At 43.7% G+C, this 19,011-nt stretch overlaps 2 protein-coding genes across 4 annotated transcripts in view; one reads left to right on the top strand and one right to left on the bottom strand.

Annotated features, from left to right (window-relative positions):
• Window positions 1–431: 431 nt before the first annotated feature.
• On the bottom strand, window positions 432–2,749 carry cdkn3 (cyclin-dependent kinase inhibitor 3). The gene is made up of 7 exons (XM_024416489.2): window positions 2,645–2,749; window positions 2,087–2,178; window positions 1,846–1,946; window positions 1,296–1,518; window positions 1,039–1,070; window positions 845–948; window positions 432–648 (listed from the first exon to the last, which is right to left on the bottom strand). The coding sequence occupies exons 1-7, from the start codon at window positions 2,699–2,701 to the stop codon at window positions 559–561; spliced, it is 699 nt and encodes a 232-aa protein (XP_024272257.1). The 5' UTR covers window positions 2,702–2,749; the 3' UTR covers window positions 432–558.
• The window catches only part of LOC112247676, a 32,566-nt gene continuing 16,303 nt past the window's right edge, over window positions 2,749–19,011 (top strand). For 2 of the 3 annotated variants that reach the window (XM_042330301.1, XM_042330299.1), the window contains exons 1-7: window positions 2,749–3,080; window positions 6,022–6,068; window positions 6,411–6,461; window positions 8,272–8,436; window positions 8,675–8,793; window positions 10,463–10,602; window positions 15,831–15,951. In XM_042330301.1, the coding sequence (XP_042186235.1) occupies window positions 3,062–3,080; window positions 6,022–6,068; window positions 6,411–6,461; window positions 8,272–8,436; window positions 8,675–8,793; window positions 10,463–10,602; window positions 15,831–15,951 (662 nt within the window). In that variant the 5' untranslated portion in view covers window positions 2,749–3,061. The remainder of the gene's footprint in view (window positions 3,081–6,021; window positions 6,069–6,410; window positions 6,462–8,271; window positions 8,437–8,674; window positions 8,794–10,462; window positions 10,603–15,830; window positions 15,952–19,011) is intronic. The other variant, XM_042330300.1, reaches the window with a different exon arrangement.

Below are 19,011 nucleotides of genomic sequence, written 5' to 3'. Positions count from 1 at the left end.
TCTTCATATTAGAGTAGCTAATTTCACGAAGGAAAATATTAATATTTAAGGCAATGTTCTGAGAACACATTCATGGTAAGTGCTGCATAGAATGGGGGGGGGGGAGAAAGTCTTTAAAACTAATTTTCCACAGTACAGATTGAATCTAGACCCAAAATCACAACTAGTGATTGACTCCAAATAAACCTACCCTCGTTACACTGATGTGCACCAGATTGGTTTAATTTCCTGGCTCAATGGACAGAGCTGATCTACCATTATGCTGTACAAACATGGCGCTCGCGCCTCACAACAGTCCCACGTAATAGAAGCCACTGGATTGGGATTCAAATAGTTATTTCAAAGGCACTCATTAATCATAATGTAAAGCAGATAGAGCACAGCAACACGATAATCTCTAAAACTTTTAGTTTAAGAATAGGGCTTTAAAAAAAAAAGTGCTATAAGAGAACACATACAATCTTGTCAAACCATCTTCTTGAGAGCGGTTAATATTCAATGCTTTTATTACTCCCAATTAATTTTAAAAGGACAGAGTTCAGTTGAAGGGGAATGGTATCACCGCGACACCGATCGCTCTGTTGAGACTGCCTTGGTTTCTTGGTAGGCAGAGTATTTTTCCCGGAACTCATGCAGGAAGTTGTATTGCTGAAGGAGGAAGTTACAGCAACATTATAGAGAATCTGGACAGACGATACATTTAGTGGCTCCAAATCTGTTTCTGCTCTCTTGACAACAATGAATTTATGGCTCAGCAATGGAGCTGGCAAGAGCAAAAACAGATCTGGGACCAGGCTTCTACAATAAGAGATTTTTGATAGAAAGATTAGAAGTGTCTCCTCACCTTGACTGTTTGAATGGCCCCACCCCCTCTGTGCTCTCTTAGGATCTCGATGGCTTTGTTGGGAGTCATGGAGACGGACAGTTGAAGCAGCAGACAGGCAGCAACTGTTGAAGACAGACACCCGTTCAGAGTCATGTTGTTGAGGCAAAATGACTGACTAGCAAAAAATGTTTAAGAATAATAATAATTCGTACTTAGTCCAGAGCGACCCAGACCTCCATAACAACTGGCGAGAGAAGCACAGAATATATTAGTAGTTAAACACTTGTTCGTTTTGTGAAGACAGGAACGTGCTACCCGGCACTTTAAAACGACCCCCCATCTCAAATATTTTGAGATTGCGCTAATAGGGGCTAAAAATGAATGCATCAAGTCAAACGATGAACTTGTCAAAAGCATGATTTTATTACATGACACCGTCAGTAATCCAAACTAACACTTTCGTACTCACTGGATGACAGTCTTCCGGTTGTTGTGTAGGTTGGCTTGCAGTCCCTCCAGTATCTGGCAGCACTGCTGCAGATCAGGGGTGCCCCCGTCAGGGAAGGGCAGGTGGTGCACCACGAGCCCCTGCTGCCTGTAGGTCTCCAGCAGGCTAGGCACACGGTACTTATGGAGCTCTCCTCTGGTACAGAACACAAACACATCCTGCACCCCCTGGTTCTGCAGCTCACCTGGACAAAGATGTGAAGATACTGTAGGCATGTGGACCAAATGTCCCCCTATTCCCTTATAAAAGAGCACCCATAGGTAATAGGATGCCGTTTGGGACACAATGTCAACAAGCGGACTCAGAACAACACTACAGTCACGTCGGCCTTGACTGCAGCGAAAGACAGAGAGAAGATTTACCCCCCCCTCCCTCATCCTCCCGCTGACAATGATTACCCATGATGACAAAGACATAACAGTTCACAACCCATCCAATCTCACCATAGCCCTCTTCAGGGGAATTAGCCTACTATTAGGACACTTGATTTCACAGAAATAGGTCAACTTACCAACATCTCTCAGTAAATTTCTTCTGATATCTTTGAATTTGCACCCTGGCAAAGGACATATTCCAAGAAACAAAGGACAATCCACTATGGACAAGGGCAACCTGTCAGGGAGAATGGTTGATCAATGTACTACCAGGTCTGTTAGGCTATGTATAGATACATGGGTCACCTACTTGATCAGTGACATGTGTAACCAGGCCAGTGACCTTTGCCCTGAGTCATGTGTCAGTTAGCAACTTGCCAGGAGATCTGGAAAGGTGTCAGATGCTCTTCACAAACTTCCTCTTCATCGGAGGACGAATCAAACTCACTGGTGGTCCTCATTGTTTCTGGCTGAGGCAGGGTTGGAAGGAAGCTATGTCAGTCACAGACATTTTTAAACGACATTAACCGATAGCTAGCTAGTTACTGTAATGACAGAACAAGTAGGTGCACTGGTTCACTGGCGACTAAACACACACACACACACACACACACACACACACACACCATGTCTACATGACCGTCTTGGTCAAGTGCGGTTTCAAGTTATCGTTAACTCCTGTAAGATCTCTCATATCTGTGCTAATGTGGAATCGGTGTTAGACATGAATTGTTAGCTAGCTAAATAATACTTTGATATGAATGATACACAAGCTAACGACCTATCTAACGACCTGTCTGACCTAGCTATGGAGTTACCATCGTGCTAGCTAGCTAATGGAAAGCAAATTATTATTATTTTTTTTTTTAATAGCATCGTGAGAACATTGCCTGAAGTTAATCAGAAGCTAAAAAAAATATATAAAGACTTTCTTACCAAATACACAATGAATTGACGTTTTTTTTTTGGTACAAATTTTGACAGAGAGTTCATGAACGATTGTCAGCTACGATTTAAAAAAACACCGAGTGTCCAAACCAGCCAATCAGATCCAGGCTCGACTCGTCCACGCCCAAGAGTGCACTCGATTTAAGGCTCGGAGTAGCCCGGCCGGTCAAAACAACTCATTCATATGATTTAACGCAGGCTGCTCGTCTTGCGTGGACGCACCCAGGTAGATACGAACTGTATCAGGTATCCGTCGGTGCATCCCTTGCACAAATGCACCTGCTTTCAAAGGTTCAGGGCGCCGCCACGAGTGCAGTGTCAATGAATGAAATGTCAGTTTTTGCTCAAATAAGTGGATTTGGATGGAGAAAATTTCACTTGATGAGATATTTCTTGATGATCTGAATGGCGGTGGCAAATAACGGTAAGATAACAACATTTATAGTTTCATCAAATTGTTGGTAGAATTTCATTTGAAGATGTTTCATCATTTAATATGGGTAGGTTGACTTGATTTTAGACTACATAATTATTATAACTTTTAGATGTAACTGTTATTTTTAAAGAACAAATGGGATATATTGTAATTTCATATTAATCAGATTTCACGTTTCTTTCCAGTGAACCTAATATATTAAAATAGAATAGAGAATATAATTACTTATCCACTTATCAATCATCTGAAGACTTGTAGGAATTAACTGGTGTATGGGCTGTCTTTATGTTTTAATACTGTATCTGATCTGTCCTTCTGCTGTTAGGCTTAGAAGGAGGTAGTTTGGCCTCTGTCTTTCTCCCCTGCAGTGTAGAGCTCTTTGGCAGGTTAGTCACTTCCCCCTCACCAGGGGAATTGCTGGCAGGGGCAGTTCTAGCTTGGGTACTATAAACAGACACTGTCAGACCACTGACTATAGTACAATAAGTATACTACATTTATGATTTGGTGCAGGTTTCCTTGAAAGATATTTATCAAGACAAGACAGCTGGACATAACATTCAGTCAGGTTGTCAAGACTAACAACTTGTTAATGTTTCACTTTGTATTTTATAAGGAAATACAAAACTTTTGATCTATGTTTTTACATGTTTTATTGGGTCAGTCAGTGACTAGGTTAGTCAGGAACATAGAATCTATTGAAAGAGCTTTTAAACCCTGGCAATTTGTGTGGTACACTCATTCTATAGATGATATTTCTACGGTTAGGAAGAGGTTACCATGACTACAGAGAGAAAGGAGGTTAAATGCCAAGTCTTTGTCACTATTGTCTGCCTTCCTGATATCCAATCTGGTTTGGAGTATAGGAAAGATTCCTTCCCAGAGGAATTATGGAGCTCTGCTCTCTGTGCTAACCTGTGATCTGAGAGGTAAAGCCATGACGAAGAGGGTAAAACCTCTGATATTTATTACTGGTGTGAACTGTTCCTCGGTTTACTGATCTTTAATCTTGATGCTAGGTTTAACATAACATTCAGGCTTTCATTACGCTGCAGTTGTCCAATGTTGTGTGTCCATACACGGTGGTCTGAAAGTTAAACGATTAAATAGAATCAATACAATGGTTTGACATCTAAGAATAAGGCACATATTATTTAGCCTATAGCAAGCACTAGAGCTAAACAATTATCCTCTGCTAGGATAATACATATGACAGACAGACAGACAGACAGACACATGGCAGCTCCTTCTTGACAGACAGACAGACAGAGACAGACAGACCAGTCGGTACCAGTCAAATGTTTGGACACACCTACTCATTCAAGGTTTATTTTTTATTTTTTTACTGTTTTCTACATTGTAGAATAATAGTGAAGAAATCGAAACTATGAAATAACACATATGGAATCATGTAGTAACCAAAAAAGTGTTAAACAAATCTAAAAATATTTTACAATTGAGATTCTTCAAAGTAGCAACCCTTGATGACAGCTTTGCAAACTCTTGGCATTCTCTCAACCAGCCTCATGAGGTAGTCACCTGGAATGCATTTGAATTAACAGGTGTGCCTTGTTAAAAGTTAATTTGTGGAATTTCTTTCCATCTTAATGCGTTTGAGCCAATCAGTTGTGTTGTGACAAGGTAGGGGTGATATACAGAAGATAGACCTATTTGGTAAAATACAAAGTCCATATTGTGGCAAGAACAGATCAAATAAGCAAAGAGAAATGACAGTCCATCATTACTTTAAGACATGATGGTCAGTCAATCCGGAAAATGTCAAGAACTTTGAAAGTTTCTTCAAGTGCAGTCGCAAAAACCATCCAGCGCTATGATGAAACTGGCTCTCATGAGGACTACCACAGGAAAGGAAGACCCAGAGTTACCTTTGCTGCAGAGGATATGTTCATTAGAGTTACCAGCCTCAGAAATTGCAGCCCAAATAAATGCTTCACAGAGATCAAGCAGAATCAACTGTTCAGAGGAGACTGCGTGAATCAGGCCTTCATGGTCGAATTGCTGCAAACAAACCACTACTAAAGGACACCAATAAGAAGAGACTTGTTGGGCCAAGAAACACAAGCAATGGACATTAGATCAGTGGATATCTGTCCTTTGGTCTGATGAGTCCAAATTTGAGATTTTTGGTTCCAACCGCTGTGTCTTTGTGACACGCAGAGTAGGTGAACGGATGATCTCTGCATGTGTGGTTCCCACTGTGAAGCATGGAGGCAGGAAACAAATGCTGTACTCACAGTTGTTGCATTCACACACAGTGAAGGGTTAAACAGTTGGAAAGAAAGCTGAGATTCCTCTCCACAGCCGCAGCCCTTAAGAAAAAGAGATTGCAGTTATAGTGTAGTATAACTCCAGTATGCTGTAAATACTGAATCCAAAATATATATATTTTTACTGCAGTAATTATACAGTATAACTGCAGTTAGAGTGCAGTATAACTGCAGTTAGAGTGCAGTATAACTGCAGTTAGAGTGCAGTATAACTGCAGTTAGAGTGCAGTATAACTGCAGTGTAACTGCCGTTAGAGTGCAGTGTAACTGCCGTTAGAGTGCAGTGTAACTGCCGTTAGAGTGCAGTGTAACTGCCGTTAGAGTGCAGTGTAACTGCCGTTAGAGTGCAGTGTAACTGCCGTTAGAGTGCAGTGTAACTGCCGTTAGAGTGCAGTGTAACTGCAGTTAGAGTGCAGTATAACTGCAGTTAGAGTGCAGTATAACTGCAGTTAGAGTGCAGTTAGAGTGCAGTGTAACTGCAGTTAGAGTGCAGTGTAACTGCAGTTAGAGTGCAGTGTAACTGCAGTTAGAGTGCAGTGTAACTGCAGTTAGAGTGCAGTGTAATGAATGAACACATCTGCGAGCTTGTGCTGAGCTGACAGAGGGGTTGTGTTTATAAATGTTTGCTCTTCTTCCCACAGAGGTTATGAAGCCTCAGGAGGGAGAGCTAGTCAGTGAGATCTCCAAGGTAAACCTGTTTACTCCCTGATTATCCTCTCTCACATATTAAACTACCTCGGTGTATTCCCCATGTTTAAAACACACCCAAAGTCTGGCTTATGTCCCAAATAACACCCTATTCACTTTATAGTGCACTACTTTTGACCAGGGCCCTTATAGGGACTAGTGCACTATATTGGTAATAGGGAGCCATTTGGGTTACTAACCTCCCTGTTACATTATAGACCCTCTCTGATGTAGCTGCCTCTGATCGTTTCCTCGGCTTCATGTTCTAGCCTACACTACTGTATTGTGTGTTGTTGTTGTTGTTGTGTGTTATCTAATTGAATGTTGATCTTTATGTTGACAGGCTGTGGAAATACTTTTCCTTTCTGAGGACAGTGGTCACCTACACACCCAGGTTGTACAACTGATGTATAATGAGTTTGACACAATGGTTGTAATATAACTGGATATATGTTGTTTTTGTTGTGAAACAATAGAAAGAGTTTGTCTGCACAATTATTTCTTCTTTTTTTAATACTCAACCATTCTGTAGCGTCTCCACAACCCTTGTGTGATTACTTGTGTGCAATAAAACTCTCCGTTTGTGTCACAACGATTGTGCCAAATGTGTTGTAAATTCAGTTGTACAACTTGAGTGTGTACAGGGCCAATAAAGTATGCATTGGAGTTGATACGATGATTATGATTGTGCAATGGAGAGTTTGTCTGTTACACAAATGTTTACACAACCGTTGTGTAGCCCACCGTCTCTCTTTATTTATACAGAACAACAAAAAAATATAAAACGCAACATGCAAGAATTTCAAAGATTTTACTGAGTTACAGACAAGTCATAGAAGGAAATCAGTCAATTGAAATACATGAATTAGGCCCTAATCTAAGGAATTTCACATGACTGGGAATACAGATGTGCATCTATAGTACCTGGTTCAAATCCAGGCTGTATCACATCCGGCTGTGATTTGGAGTCCCGTAGGGCGGCGCACAATTGGCCCAGCGTCTTCCAGGTTTGGCCAGAGTAAGCCGTCATTGTAAATTAAAATGTGTTCTTAACTGACTTGCCTACTTAAATAAAGGTTCCACATTCAATTCTCTGGCAACAGCTCTGGTGGACGTTCCTGCATTCAGCACGCTCCCTCAAAACTGTGGCGTTGTGTGACAAAACTGCACATCTTTAGAGTTTCCTTTTGTTGTCCCCCAGCACAAGGTGCACCTGTGTAATAATCATTCTTCTTGATATGCCACACCTGTCAGGTGGATGGATTATCTTGGCAAAGGAGAAATGCTCACTAAGAGGGATGTAAACAAAATTGTGCCCAAACATTGAGAGAAATAAAATGTTTGTGCGTCTGGAACATTTCTGGGATCTTTCATTTCAGCTCATGAAACATGGGACCAACACTTTACATGTTGCATTTATATTTTTGTTCAGTGTAATGTTATTTTGCCTTTAATTAACCAAGAAAAAACAGGATTCAATCCTATCGCGCATAACCGACAACGTGGCTTTTAAGGCTATGTTCCCTCGTGCGCGGAGACTGTATTCACGGTAAACACTGTCGTCTCAATTAGAAATTAGCCTACATCTAAAAGCCGCGTTGTCGCGAACCCACAATCGGATTGAATCCTGGCCGAAGTAATTGAGAACACATACTCTGTACTTATAACAATCTGACACTATCTATCCATGTCCTGTATCTGTTCATGTATCCATCCATCCATGTATCCCTCCATCCATCTATCCATCCATGTATCCATCCATCCATCCATCTATCCATCCATCCATCTGTCCATGTATCCATCCATCCATGTATCCCTCCATCCATCCCCCCATCCATCCATCCGTCCGTCCATCCATCCATCCGTCCGTCCATCCATCCATGTATCCATCCATCCATTCATGTATCCCTCCATCCATCCATGTATCCATCCATCCTTCCATGTATCCATCCATCCTTCCATGTATCCACCCATCCATCCATCCATCCATTAATATATCCATCCATCCATCCGTTCATCCATCCATCCATCCATCCGTCCATCCATCCATCCATGTATCCATCCATGTATCCATCCATCCATCCTTCCTTCCATCCATCCATGTATCCATCCATCCATCCATCCATGTATCCATGTATCCATCCATCCATGTATCCATCCATCCATCCATCCATCCCCCTTCCATCTCTCTCTCCCTCCTCCAGCTCCAGGGCCTGGTGTCAGAGCTGAAGGTGGGCTTCTCCAGTGCTCTGTATGAGCTGAGTCAGATCCAGCATGGAGACAGTGATATCAGGGAGGAGGTGGGAGAAGCCCGGAGGAGCTGTGAGAGAAAGGCCCTGCGCATGGAGACCCTGGTTGAATCTCTCAGGGTGAGATGGAGTTCAAGCAGGTCATGATACTAAAGAGATGGGTTCCCAGGAACATTGGCTTTAAATGGTCGACAACGCTCTAGAAAGTGTGATCGGATTTAATCTCGGCCGAGGCTTTTATAAAGAGCATAGAGACTATGGAATGGGGATCCCGATGATGATGTTTTGAATCAATCATTTGCTAAAACAGCAACCCAGAGAAGATGAAGTTAACATTGAACAATTGTTTACCCCACAGGATGAACTGGGAGAGATGCGTTGCCAGATCCTGCAACTCTGTGGTAGCAACAGGCAGAGGTCTCCTATACAGCAGGAGGTAAAGGTGACACAATCCGCTCTGGCAACCCAGAGAGACAGGTAATCCGTAAACATCCACTAAAATAGACACCAAATAAATCATCTGTAGATAGTAATTATTGATTAATATGCTGGTCTTTTAGAAATCTTAATAAAAAAAACGTTGGACTGTTGTTGTCTAAACAGGAGTACATATATTGCATTAGATCAATAGTGTCCAGTAGCTGTCTAGCAGGGGTACCAGTCTGTTTCTGCTATCATTCCACTCCTTGTCGTTCCAAATGTTTGGCAATGACACAGAGTACAAAGAGTGGAATGGTACAACATATAACAGGTTCTAGATTTCAGACTAGCAGCTATCTCTGGTCAGTACTCTCTGGCCTGTACTCTCTGGCCTGTACTCTCTGGTAGTGATACAGGTCTGTACTCTCTGGCCTGTACTCTCTGGCCTGTACACTCTGGTAGTGATACAGGTCTGTACTCTCTGGTCTGTACTCTCTGGTGGTAATACAGGTCTGTACTCTCTGGTCTGTACTCTCTGGTCTGTACTCTCTGGTGGTAATACAGGCCTGTACTCTCTGGTCTGTACTCTCTGGTCTGTACTCTCTGGTGATAATACAGGTCTGTACTCTCTGGTCTGTACTCTCTGGTGGTAATACAGGTCTCTACTCTCTGGTGGTAATACAGGCCTGTACTCTCTGGTCTGTACTCTCTGGTGGTAATATAGGTCTGTACTCTCTGGTCTGTACTCTCTGGTGATAATACAGGTCTGTACTCTCTGGTCTGTACTCTCTGGTGGTAATACAGGTCTGTACTCTCTGGTGGTAATACAGGCCTGTACTCTCTGGTCTGTACTCTCTGGTGGTAATATAGGTCTGTACTCTCTGGTCTGTACTCTCTGGTCTGTACTCTCTGGTGGTAATACAGGTCTGTACTCTCTGGTCTGTACTCTCTGGTGGTAATACAGGTCTGTACTCTCTGGTCTGTACTCTCTGGTCTGTACTCTCTGGTCTGTACTCTCTGGCCTGTACTCTCTGGTGGTAATACAGGTCTGTACTCTCTGGTGGTAATACAGGCCTGTACTCTCTGGTCTGTACTCTCTGGTGGTAATATAGGTCTGTACTCTCTGGTCTGTACTCTCTGGTCTGTACTCTCTGGTGGTAATACAGGTCTGTACTCTCTGGTCTGTACTCTCTGGTGGTAATACAGGTCTGTACTCTCTGGTCTGTACTCTCTGGTCTGTACTCTCTGGTCTGTACTCTCTGGTCTGTACTCTCTGGTGGTAATACAGGTCTGTACTCTCTGGTCTGTACTCTCTGGTGGTAATACAGGTCTGTACTCTCTGGTCTGTACTCTCTGGTCTGTACTCTCTGGTCTGTACTCTCTGGCCTGTACTCTCTGGTGGTAATACAGGTCTGTACTCTCTGGTGGTAATACAGGCCTGTACTCTCTGGTCTGTACTCTCTGGTGGTAATATAGGTCTGTACTCTCTGGTCTGTACTCTCTGGTCTGTACTCTCTGGTGGTAATACAGGTCTGTACTCTCTGGTCTGTACTCTCTGGTGGTAATACAGGTCTGTACTCTCTGGTCTGTACTCTCTGGTCTGTACTCTCTGGTCTGTACTCTCTGGTCTGTACTCTCTGGCCTGTACTCTCTGGCCTGTACTCTCTGGCCTGTACTCTCTGGTAGTGATACAGGTCTGTACTCTCTGGTCTGTACTCTCTGGTAGCGATACAGGTCTTGTGGTGAATGGGAGGAGCCACTGTGAGTGCAGTGCCAGCAGCAGCACATCCTCCTCTTCGAACCGGGGCAGAGTCCTGCTCCACTGCTACCTACAGGGGCTCAAGGCAGGGATGTATGAGGGGACAGGTAGGTCCACACTGTTCAAATACACTCTTTCTGTAAATCCTTTACTCAACGTTCCCCAAACAAGGGGCTGCATGTCACGTTCGTCATAATGATTAGACCAAGGCGCAGCGTGAGTAGAGTTCCACATCATTTTAGTAAACTGAAACTCACCAAAACAACCAAACGAAAGGTGGAGCTATATAAATAATGCAAACAGGCAACTATACATAGACAAGATCCCACACCAGAAAGTGGGAAACAGGGCTGCCTAAATATGATCCCCAATCAGAGACAACGATAATCAGCTGTCTCTGATTGGGAACCATATCAGGCCAACATAGAAATACAAAAACCCCTAGACATACAAAACCCTAGACATACAAAACCCTAGACATACAACACTAGAGTACCCACCCTAGTCACACCCTGACCGAACCAAAATATATAGAAAACAGAGATATCTATGGTCAGGCCCCCCCCCCCTCTAAGGTGCGGAGAGGGTCCGGGTGGGCATCTACCCTCGGTGGCGGCTCCAGTTCTGGACGCAGCCCCACCTCCTTACGCTGATCCCTCCACCTTTGTGGAACCGGACTGCAGATCATCGCCGGAGGCCCCGGACTGGGGACCGTCGCTGGAGACTCCGGACTGCGGATCATTGCTGGAGGCCCCGGACTGGGGACCGTCGCTGGAGACCGCGGACTGGGGACCGTCGCTGGAGACCCCGGACTGGGGACCGTCGCTGGAGACCCCGGACTGGGGACCGTCGCTGGAGACCCCGGACTGGGTCCGTCGCTGGAGACCCCGGACTGGGTCCGTCGCTGGAGACCCTGGACTTGGGACCGTCGCTGGAGACCCCGGACTGGGTCCGTCGCTGGAGACCCGGGCTTGGGACAGTCGCTGGAGACCCCGGGCTGGGGACAGTCGCTGGAGACCCCGGACTGGGGACCGTCGCTGGAGACCCCGGACTGGGGACCGTCGCTGGAGACCCCGGACTGGGGACCGTCGCCGGAGGCCCCGGACTTACTGGACTGTGGAGGCGCACTGGAGGTCTGATGTGTGGTGCCGGCACTGGTGGTACCAGGCTGGTGACACGCACCTCAGGGCGAGTGCGAGGAGCAGGAACAGGATCCTAACCTTCACAGGCATTTGGAGATGGTTTGAATCCTAACTATCACAGGCTGTTGGAGAAGGTTTGAATCGTAAGCAACCTGCCTATACATAGTTTGAAGTACAATACCAACATAACTACTGTAGTAGGTCAAAGTTGTGTGTTGGAAAACCTTGGTGGAGCATGGGTGAAGTAGGCATTGTGGTGCTCGTGAATTTCCTTTATTTTTCAGCTTCAGACCAATGCCTACTTCTCACTTAAAACATTTTTTTGTTTTGTTTTTAAATTCCATGGTTTTTACTCTGGCAGGTAACGTTCTGTTAAAAGTGCATCGTACATTTCCACATGCAAAGACAGATTTGTTTTCATCCATCAAAAGTTTGCTATTGGCAGTGCTATTGTAACCTATAATTTGGCCTCTGACAAAAAGGTCTGGGCCTTAATGGCACAGGTGGTGTGCTGGCATAACTACAAGGGTTGCTGGTTTAAACCCTGCTGACTGTTGCCTTCTAACAACTCTAAACCGTTTTTGAACAAACTATTACCATTAATACAGTGCATGTCAGAGCAAAAAACCAAGCCATGAGGTCGAAGGAATTGTCCATAGAGCTCTGAGAAAGGATTGTGTCGAGGCACAGATCTGGGGAAGGGTACCAAAACATGTCTGCAGCATTGAAGGTCCCCAAAAACACAGTGGCCTCCATCATTCTTAAATGGAAGAAGTTTAGGTCTCTTCCTAGAGCTGGCTACACGGCCAAACTGAGCAATCGGGGGAGAAGGACCTTGGTCAGGGAGGTGACCAAGAACCCGATGGTCACTCTGACAGAGCTCCAGAGTTCCTCTGTGGAGATGGGAGAACATTCCAGAAGGACAACCATCTCGACAGCACTCCACCAATCAGGCCTTTATGGTAGAGTGGCCAGACGGAAGCCACTCCTCACATGACAACCCGCTTGGAGTTTGCCAAAAGGCACCTAAAGGACTCTCCGACCATGAGAAACAAGATTATCTGGTCTGATGAAACCAAGATTGAACTCTTTGGCCTGAATGCCAAGCGTCACGTCTGGAGGAAACCTGGCACCATCCCCATGGTGAAGCATGGTGGTGGCAGCATCATGCTGTGGGGATGTTTTTCAGCGCCAGGGACTGGTAGACTTGTCAGGATCAAGGCAAAGATGAACAGAACAAAGTACGGAGAGATCCATGATGAAAACCTGCTCCAGAGCGCTCGGGACCTCTGGACTACAAAGGGAATCCCAGCAGCGAGCTGCCCAGTGACACGAGACTACCAGAAGAGCTACATGCCTTTTATGCTTGCTTAGGGGCAAGCAACACTGAAGCATGCATGAGAGGATCAGCTGTTCCAGACTACTGTGTGATCACGCTCTCCGTAGCCGATGTGAGCAAGACCGTTAAACAGGTCAACATTCACAAAGCCGCGGGGCCAGATGGATTACCAGGACGTGTACTCAAAGCATGCGCAGACCAACTGTCAAGTGTCTTCACTGACATTTTCAACCTCTCCCTGTCTGAGTCTGTAATACCTACATGTTTCAAGCAGACCACCATAGTCCCTGAGCCCAAGGAAGCGAAGGTAACCTGCCTAAATGATGACCGCCCCGTAGTACTCATGTTGGTAGCCATGAAGTGCTTTGAAAGGCTGGTCATGACTCACATCAGCACCATCATGCCGGGAAACCATAGACCCACTCCAATTTGCATACCGCCCCAACAGATCCACAGATGACGCCATCTCTATTGCACTCCACACTGCCCTTTCCCACCTGGACAAAAGGAACACCTATGTAAGAATGCTGTTCATTGACTACAGCTCAGTGTTCAACACCATAGTGCCCTCAAAGCTCATCACTAAGCTAAGGAACCTGGGACTAAACATCTCAACAACACATCTGCCACGCTGATCCTCAACACTGGGGCCCCTCAGGGGTGCGTGCTTAGTCCCCTCCTGTATTCCCTGTTCACCCACGACTGCATGGCCAGGCACGACTCCAACACCGTCATTAAGTTTGCAGACGACATAACGGTGGTAGACCTGATCACCGACGACGACGAGAAAGCCTATAGAGAGGAGGTCAGAGACCTGGCAGTGTGGTGCCAGGACAACAACCTCTCCCTCAATGTGAGCAAGAATAAGGAGCTGATCGTGGACTACAGGAAAAGTCCAAACACACCACATCATGGTCTAAGCACACCAAGACAGTCGTGAAGAGGGCACGACAACACCTTTTCCCCCTCAGAGAGCATCCTGACCGCTTGCATCACCGCCTGGTATGGCAACTGCTCGGCATCTGACCATAAGGCGCTACAGAGGGTAGTGCGTACGGCCCAGTACACCACTGGGGCCAAGCTTCCTGACATCCAGAACCTACATACCAGGCGGTGTCAGAGAAAGGCCCCAAAAAATTGTCAAAGACAATCACCCAAGCCATAGACTGTTCTCTCTGCTACCGCACGTCAAGCGGTAACGGAGAGCCAAGTCCGAGAGGCTTCTTCACCAAGTCTAGGTCCGAGAGGCTTCTTCGCCAAGTCTAGGTACGAGAGGCTTCTTCACCAAGTCTAGGTACGAGAGGCTTCTTCACCAAGTCTAGGTACGAGAGGCTTCTAAACAGCTTCAACCCCTAAACCATAAGATCCCTGAACAATTAATCCAATGGCCACCCAGACTTTTTATATTGACGCAATTTGTTTTTACACTGCTACTACTCACTGTTTATTATCTATACATAGTCCCTTTACAAATGACCTCGACTTACCTGTAACCCCGCAAATTGACCCGGTGCCCCCTGTATATAGCCTCGTTATTGTTATGTAATTTCCTTGTGTTATTTCTTTAATATATATATATATATATATATTATAATATAAAAAATTATTTAGTGGAGAGATCAGCTTTAATAGTGCCGATATATTATATATTCCATCAATGTAATTGTCTGCATAATTTCCAATCCCCCATGTATTTTTTGTATATATATATATATATATATATAATAAATAATAAATATATATATATATATATATAAATAAATATATAAATATATATATATATATATAAATATATATATATATATATATAAATATATATAAATATATATAAATAAATAAATATAAATATATATAAATATATATATATATATATAAATATATATATAATATAAATATTTATATATATAATATAAATATTTATATATATTTATATAAATATAAAATATATATATAATATATATAAATATATAATATATATAAATATATAATATATATAAAATATATAATATATATATATAATATATATATAAATATATATTAAAATATATATATTAATATATATATTAATATATATATATATAATATATATATAATATATATATATATATTATATATATATATATTATATATATAATATATATATAATATATATATATATATTATATATATATATTTCAATACAAAGTTAAGAACATTTGTTCAGACCTCAATTGTTCAAATTTTCATCGACATTGGCATCATGTTGGTAGGGAGATCAGAATTTTACATTGAGCTTCAACCAAAGCCTATATTGTCGTGATGACCGGTGTTGTGCCGAAAATCTCCACCTGACAGAATTCTCCCCTTTTTGCGTTCTTCATTGCTGCAACTTGCTTGCTAGTTGAGATGTCTGCTTTTCACTCCGTTGTCAGTTTAGCCTACGTTTCACTGATTTTAGTAGCAGAAAACATTTTTTTGTCTGCAGTTTTCAAATGTATGTGTCGGTTCTAGCTTGTATGGCGTCCTGTGCGAACACCCCCTTCACCCCCTTCTGCCCGTACCTAAATCCGCTACTGATTTTTGTATTAGTCTATAAATACATCTCTTTGCCAAACCGTGATCTCTCGCATGTCTTATTCGACTTGTATTTTTGAAAGTGTAAGGATAATAATTCAGCTATAATTGTTCTGAAATGTTTATTGCTTGCCAACATTATACTCCCTCCTCTATGTTTAAATATAACACACATACATGTATTATTCATTTCCGTTTCCTGTCCCTCCTGACGAAGTCTGTTCTATAGAAAGTATTTGACTGAATATTTTCGGCACAACACCGGCGCGACAATAATTTTACACCAGTTTCTCTTCCACAGATGCAAGGCACCAAGTGACGATGCAGCTTCTCCACTCGGAATGGGAATACGTGTCGACCTTAAACCAGCTCTACGACAAGTACAGAACACCTCCTGCTCTGCAGATGGACCTGGAGCCATAGTAAGGACAAACCCAACTAGTACCCTATTTCCTATATATATACCCAAAAGTAGTGCACTTTATAAGGAATCGTGTGCCATTTGGGACAGAGCCAATGCTATCAATGCTATCATGCTATCACAGTCAAGTGGGGATTATTATGGGGATTATAAACTATCATGCTACCACAGTCCAGTGTGGATTATTATGGGGATTATAAACTATCATGCTACCACAGTCCAGTGTGGATTATTATGGGGATTATAAACTATCATGCTACCACAGTCCAGTGTGGATTATTATGGGGATTATAAACTATCATGCTACCACAGTCCAGTGTGGATTATTATGGGGATTATAAACTATCATGCTACCACAGTCCAGTGTGGATTATTATGGGGATTATAATCTATCATGCTACCACAGTCCGGTGTGGATTATTATGGGGATTATAATCTATCATGCTACCACAGTCCAGTGTGGATTATAAACTATCATGCTACCACAGTCCAGTGTGGATTATTATAGGGATTATAAACTATCATGCTACCACAGTCCAGTGTGGATTATTATGGGGATTATAAACTATCATGCTACCACAGTCCAGTGTGGATTATTATGGGGATTATAATATATCATGCTACCACAGTCCGGTGTGGATTATTATAGGGATTATAAACTATCATGCTACCACAGTCCAGTGTGGATTATTATGGGGATTATAATCTATCATGCTACCACAGTCCAGTGTGGATTATAAACTATCATGCTACCACAGTCCAGTGTGGATTATTATAGGGATTATAAACTATCATGCTACCACAGTCCAGTGTGGATTATTATGGGGATTATAAACTATCATGCTACCACAGTCCAGTGTGGATTATTATGGGGATTATAATCTATCATGCTACCACAGTCCGGTGTGGATTATTATAGGGATTATAAACTATCATGCTACCACAGTCCAGTGTGGATTATTATGGGGATTATAATCTATCATGCTACCACAGTCCGGTGTGAATTATTATGGGGATTATAATTAATGGACATTTTTATAGGGCTTGATACATTTTTCACAAGGAAAAATCAAGTCTGAAATTTCAATGTGGAAATGACAAACTTCAGAAGCCTTTTTAAACCTCAAATGCACTACAAGTTTGACATTTCCTGCTTTGCAGGAACAGAGTGATCAAATTAAGATCCTGGCGCCCTATTCACTAGCCCTATGGGCTCCAGCTATAGAAAATAGGGTGCCAGCCTCCCGAGTGGTGCAGCGGTCTAAGGCACTGCATCTCAGTACTAGTGGCATCACTACAGACCCAGGTTCGATCCCAGGCTGTGTCACAGCCGGCCGTGACCGGGAGACCCATGAGGCGGCGTACAATTTGCCCAGCGTCGTCCGGGTAACGGGAGGGTTTGGCTGGCCAGGATTTCTTTGTACCACCGCGCTCTAGCGACTCCTTCTGGCGAGCCGGGCGCCTGCAAGGTGACTTCGGTTGCCAGCTGGACAGTGTTTCCTCAGGGATACAGTGTTTCCTCAGGGATACAGTGTTTCCTCAGGGATACAGTGTTTCCTCAGGGATACAGTGTTTCCTCAGGGATACAGTGTTTCCTCAGGGATACAGTGTTTCCTCAGGGATACAGTGTTTCCTCAGGGATACAGTGTTTCCTCAGGGATACAGTGTTTCCTCAGGGATAACAGTGTTTCCTCAGGGATACAGTGTTTCCTCAGGGATACAGTGTTTCCTCAGGGATACAGTGTTTCCTCAGGGATAACAGTGTTTCCTCAGGGATACAGTGTTTCCTCAGGGGTACAGTGTTTCCTCAGGGATACAGTGTTTCCTCAGGGATAGGGATACAGTGTTTCCTCAGGGATACAGTGTTTCCTCAGGGATAGGGATACAGTGTTTCCTCAGGGATACAGTCTTTCCTCAGGGGTACAGTGTTTCCTCAGGGGTACAGTGTTTCCTCAGGGGTACAGTGTTTCCTCAGGGGTACAGTGTTTCCTCAGGGGTACAGTGTTTCCTCAGGGGTACAGTGTTTCCTCAGGGATAGGGATACAGTGTTTCCTCAGGGGTACAGTGTTTCCTCAGGGATACAGTGTTTCCTCAGGGATACAGTGTTTCCTCAGGGGTACAGTGTTTCCTCAGGGGTACAGTGTTTCCTCAGGGGTACAGTGTTTCCTCAGGGGTACAGTGTTTCCTCAGGGATACAGTGTTTCCTCAGGGATACAGTGTTTCCTCAGGGATACAGTGTTTCCTCAGGGATAGGGATACAGTGTTTCCTCAGGGATACAGTGTTTCCTCAGGGATACAGTGTTTCCTCAGGGATACAGTGTTTCCTCAGGGATACAGTGTTTCCTCAGGGATACAGTGTTTCCTCAGGGATACAGTGTTTCCTCAGGGATACAGTGTTTCCTCAGGGATAGGGATACAGTGTTTCCTCAGGGATACAGTGTTTCCTCAGGGATACAGTGTTTCCTCAGGGATACAGTGTTTCCTCAGGGATAGGGATACTGTGTTTCCTCAGGGATACAGTGTTTCCTCAGGGATACAGTGTTTCCTCAGGGATACAGTGTTTCCTCAGGGATACAGTGTTTCCTCAGGGATACAGTGTTTCCTCAGGGATACAGTGTTTCCTCAGGGATAGGGATACTGTGTTTCCTCAGGGATACAGTGTTTCCTCAGGGATACAGTGTTTCCTCAGGGATAGGGATACTGTGTTTCCTCAGGGATACAGTGTTTCCTCAGGGATAGGGATACTGTGTTTCCTCAGGGATACAGTGTTTCCTCAGGGATACAGTGTTTCCTCAGGGATAGGGATACTGTGTTTCCTCAGGGATACAGTGTTTCCTCAGGGATAGGGATACTGTGTTTCCTCAGGGATAACAGTGTTTCCTCAGGGATACAGTGTTTCCTCCTCAGGGGTACAGTGTTTCCTCAGGGATACAGTGTTTCCTCAGGGGTACAGTGTTTCCTCAGGGATAGGGATACAGTGTTTCCTCAGGGATACAGTGTTTCCTCAGGGATACAGTGTTTCCTCAGGGATACAGTGTTTCCTCAGGGATACAGTGTTTCC

The sequence above is a fragment of the Oncorhynchus tshawytscha genome, linkage group LG11 (assembly GCF_018296145.1).
Source record: "Oncorhynchus tshawytscha isolate Ot180627B linkage group LG11, Otsh_v2.0, whole genome shotgun sequence".
Classification (NCBI taxonomy): domain Eukaryota; kingdom Metazoa; phylum Chordata; class Actinopteri; order Salmoniformes; family Salmonidae; genus Oncorhynchus; species Oncorhynchus tshawytscha.
The sequence above is the reverse complement of the archived record's forward strand: the minus strand, read 5'-3'. Positions and strand labels throughout refer to the sequence as shown.

Excerpts from the sequence above, each read along its gene's own strand:
- cdkn3 (XM_024416489.2), bottom strand. The coding sequence starts at position 2,701 with ATGAACTCTCTGTCAAAATTTGTACCAAAAAAAAAACGTCAATTCATT. Across the intron at positions 949-1,038 it reads TCTGGGTCGCTCTGGACTAA|TTGCTGCCTGTCTGCTGCTT; the intron begins GTACGAATTATT and ends TGTCTTCAACAG. Across the intron at positions 649-844 it reads GGGCCATTCAAACAGTCAAG|CAATACAACTTCCTGCATGA; the intron begins GTGAGGAGACAC and ends TTCCTCCTTCAG.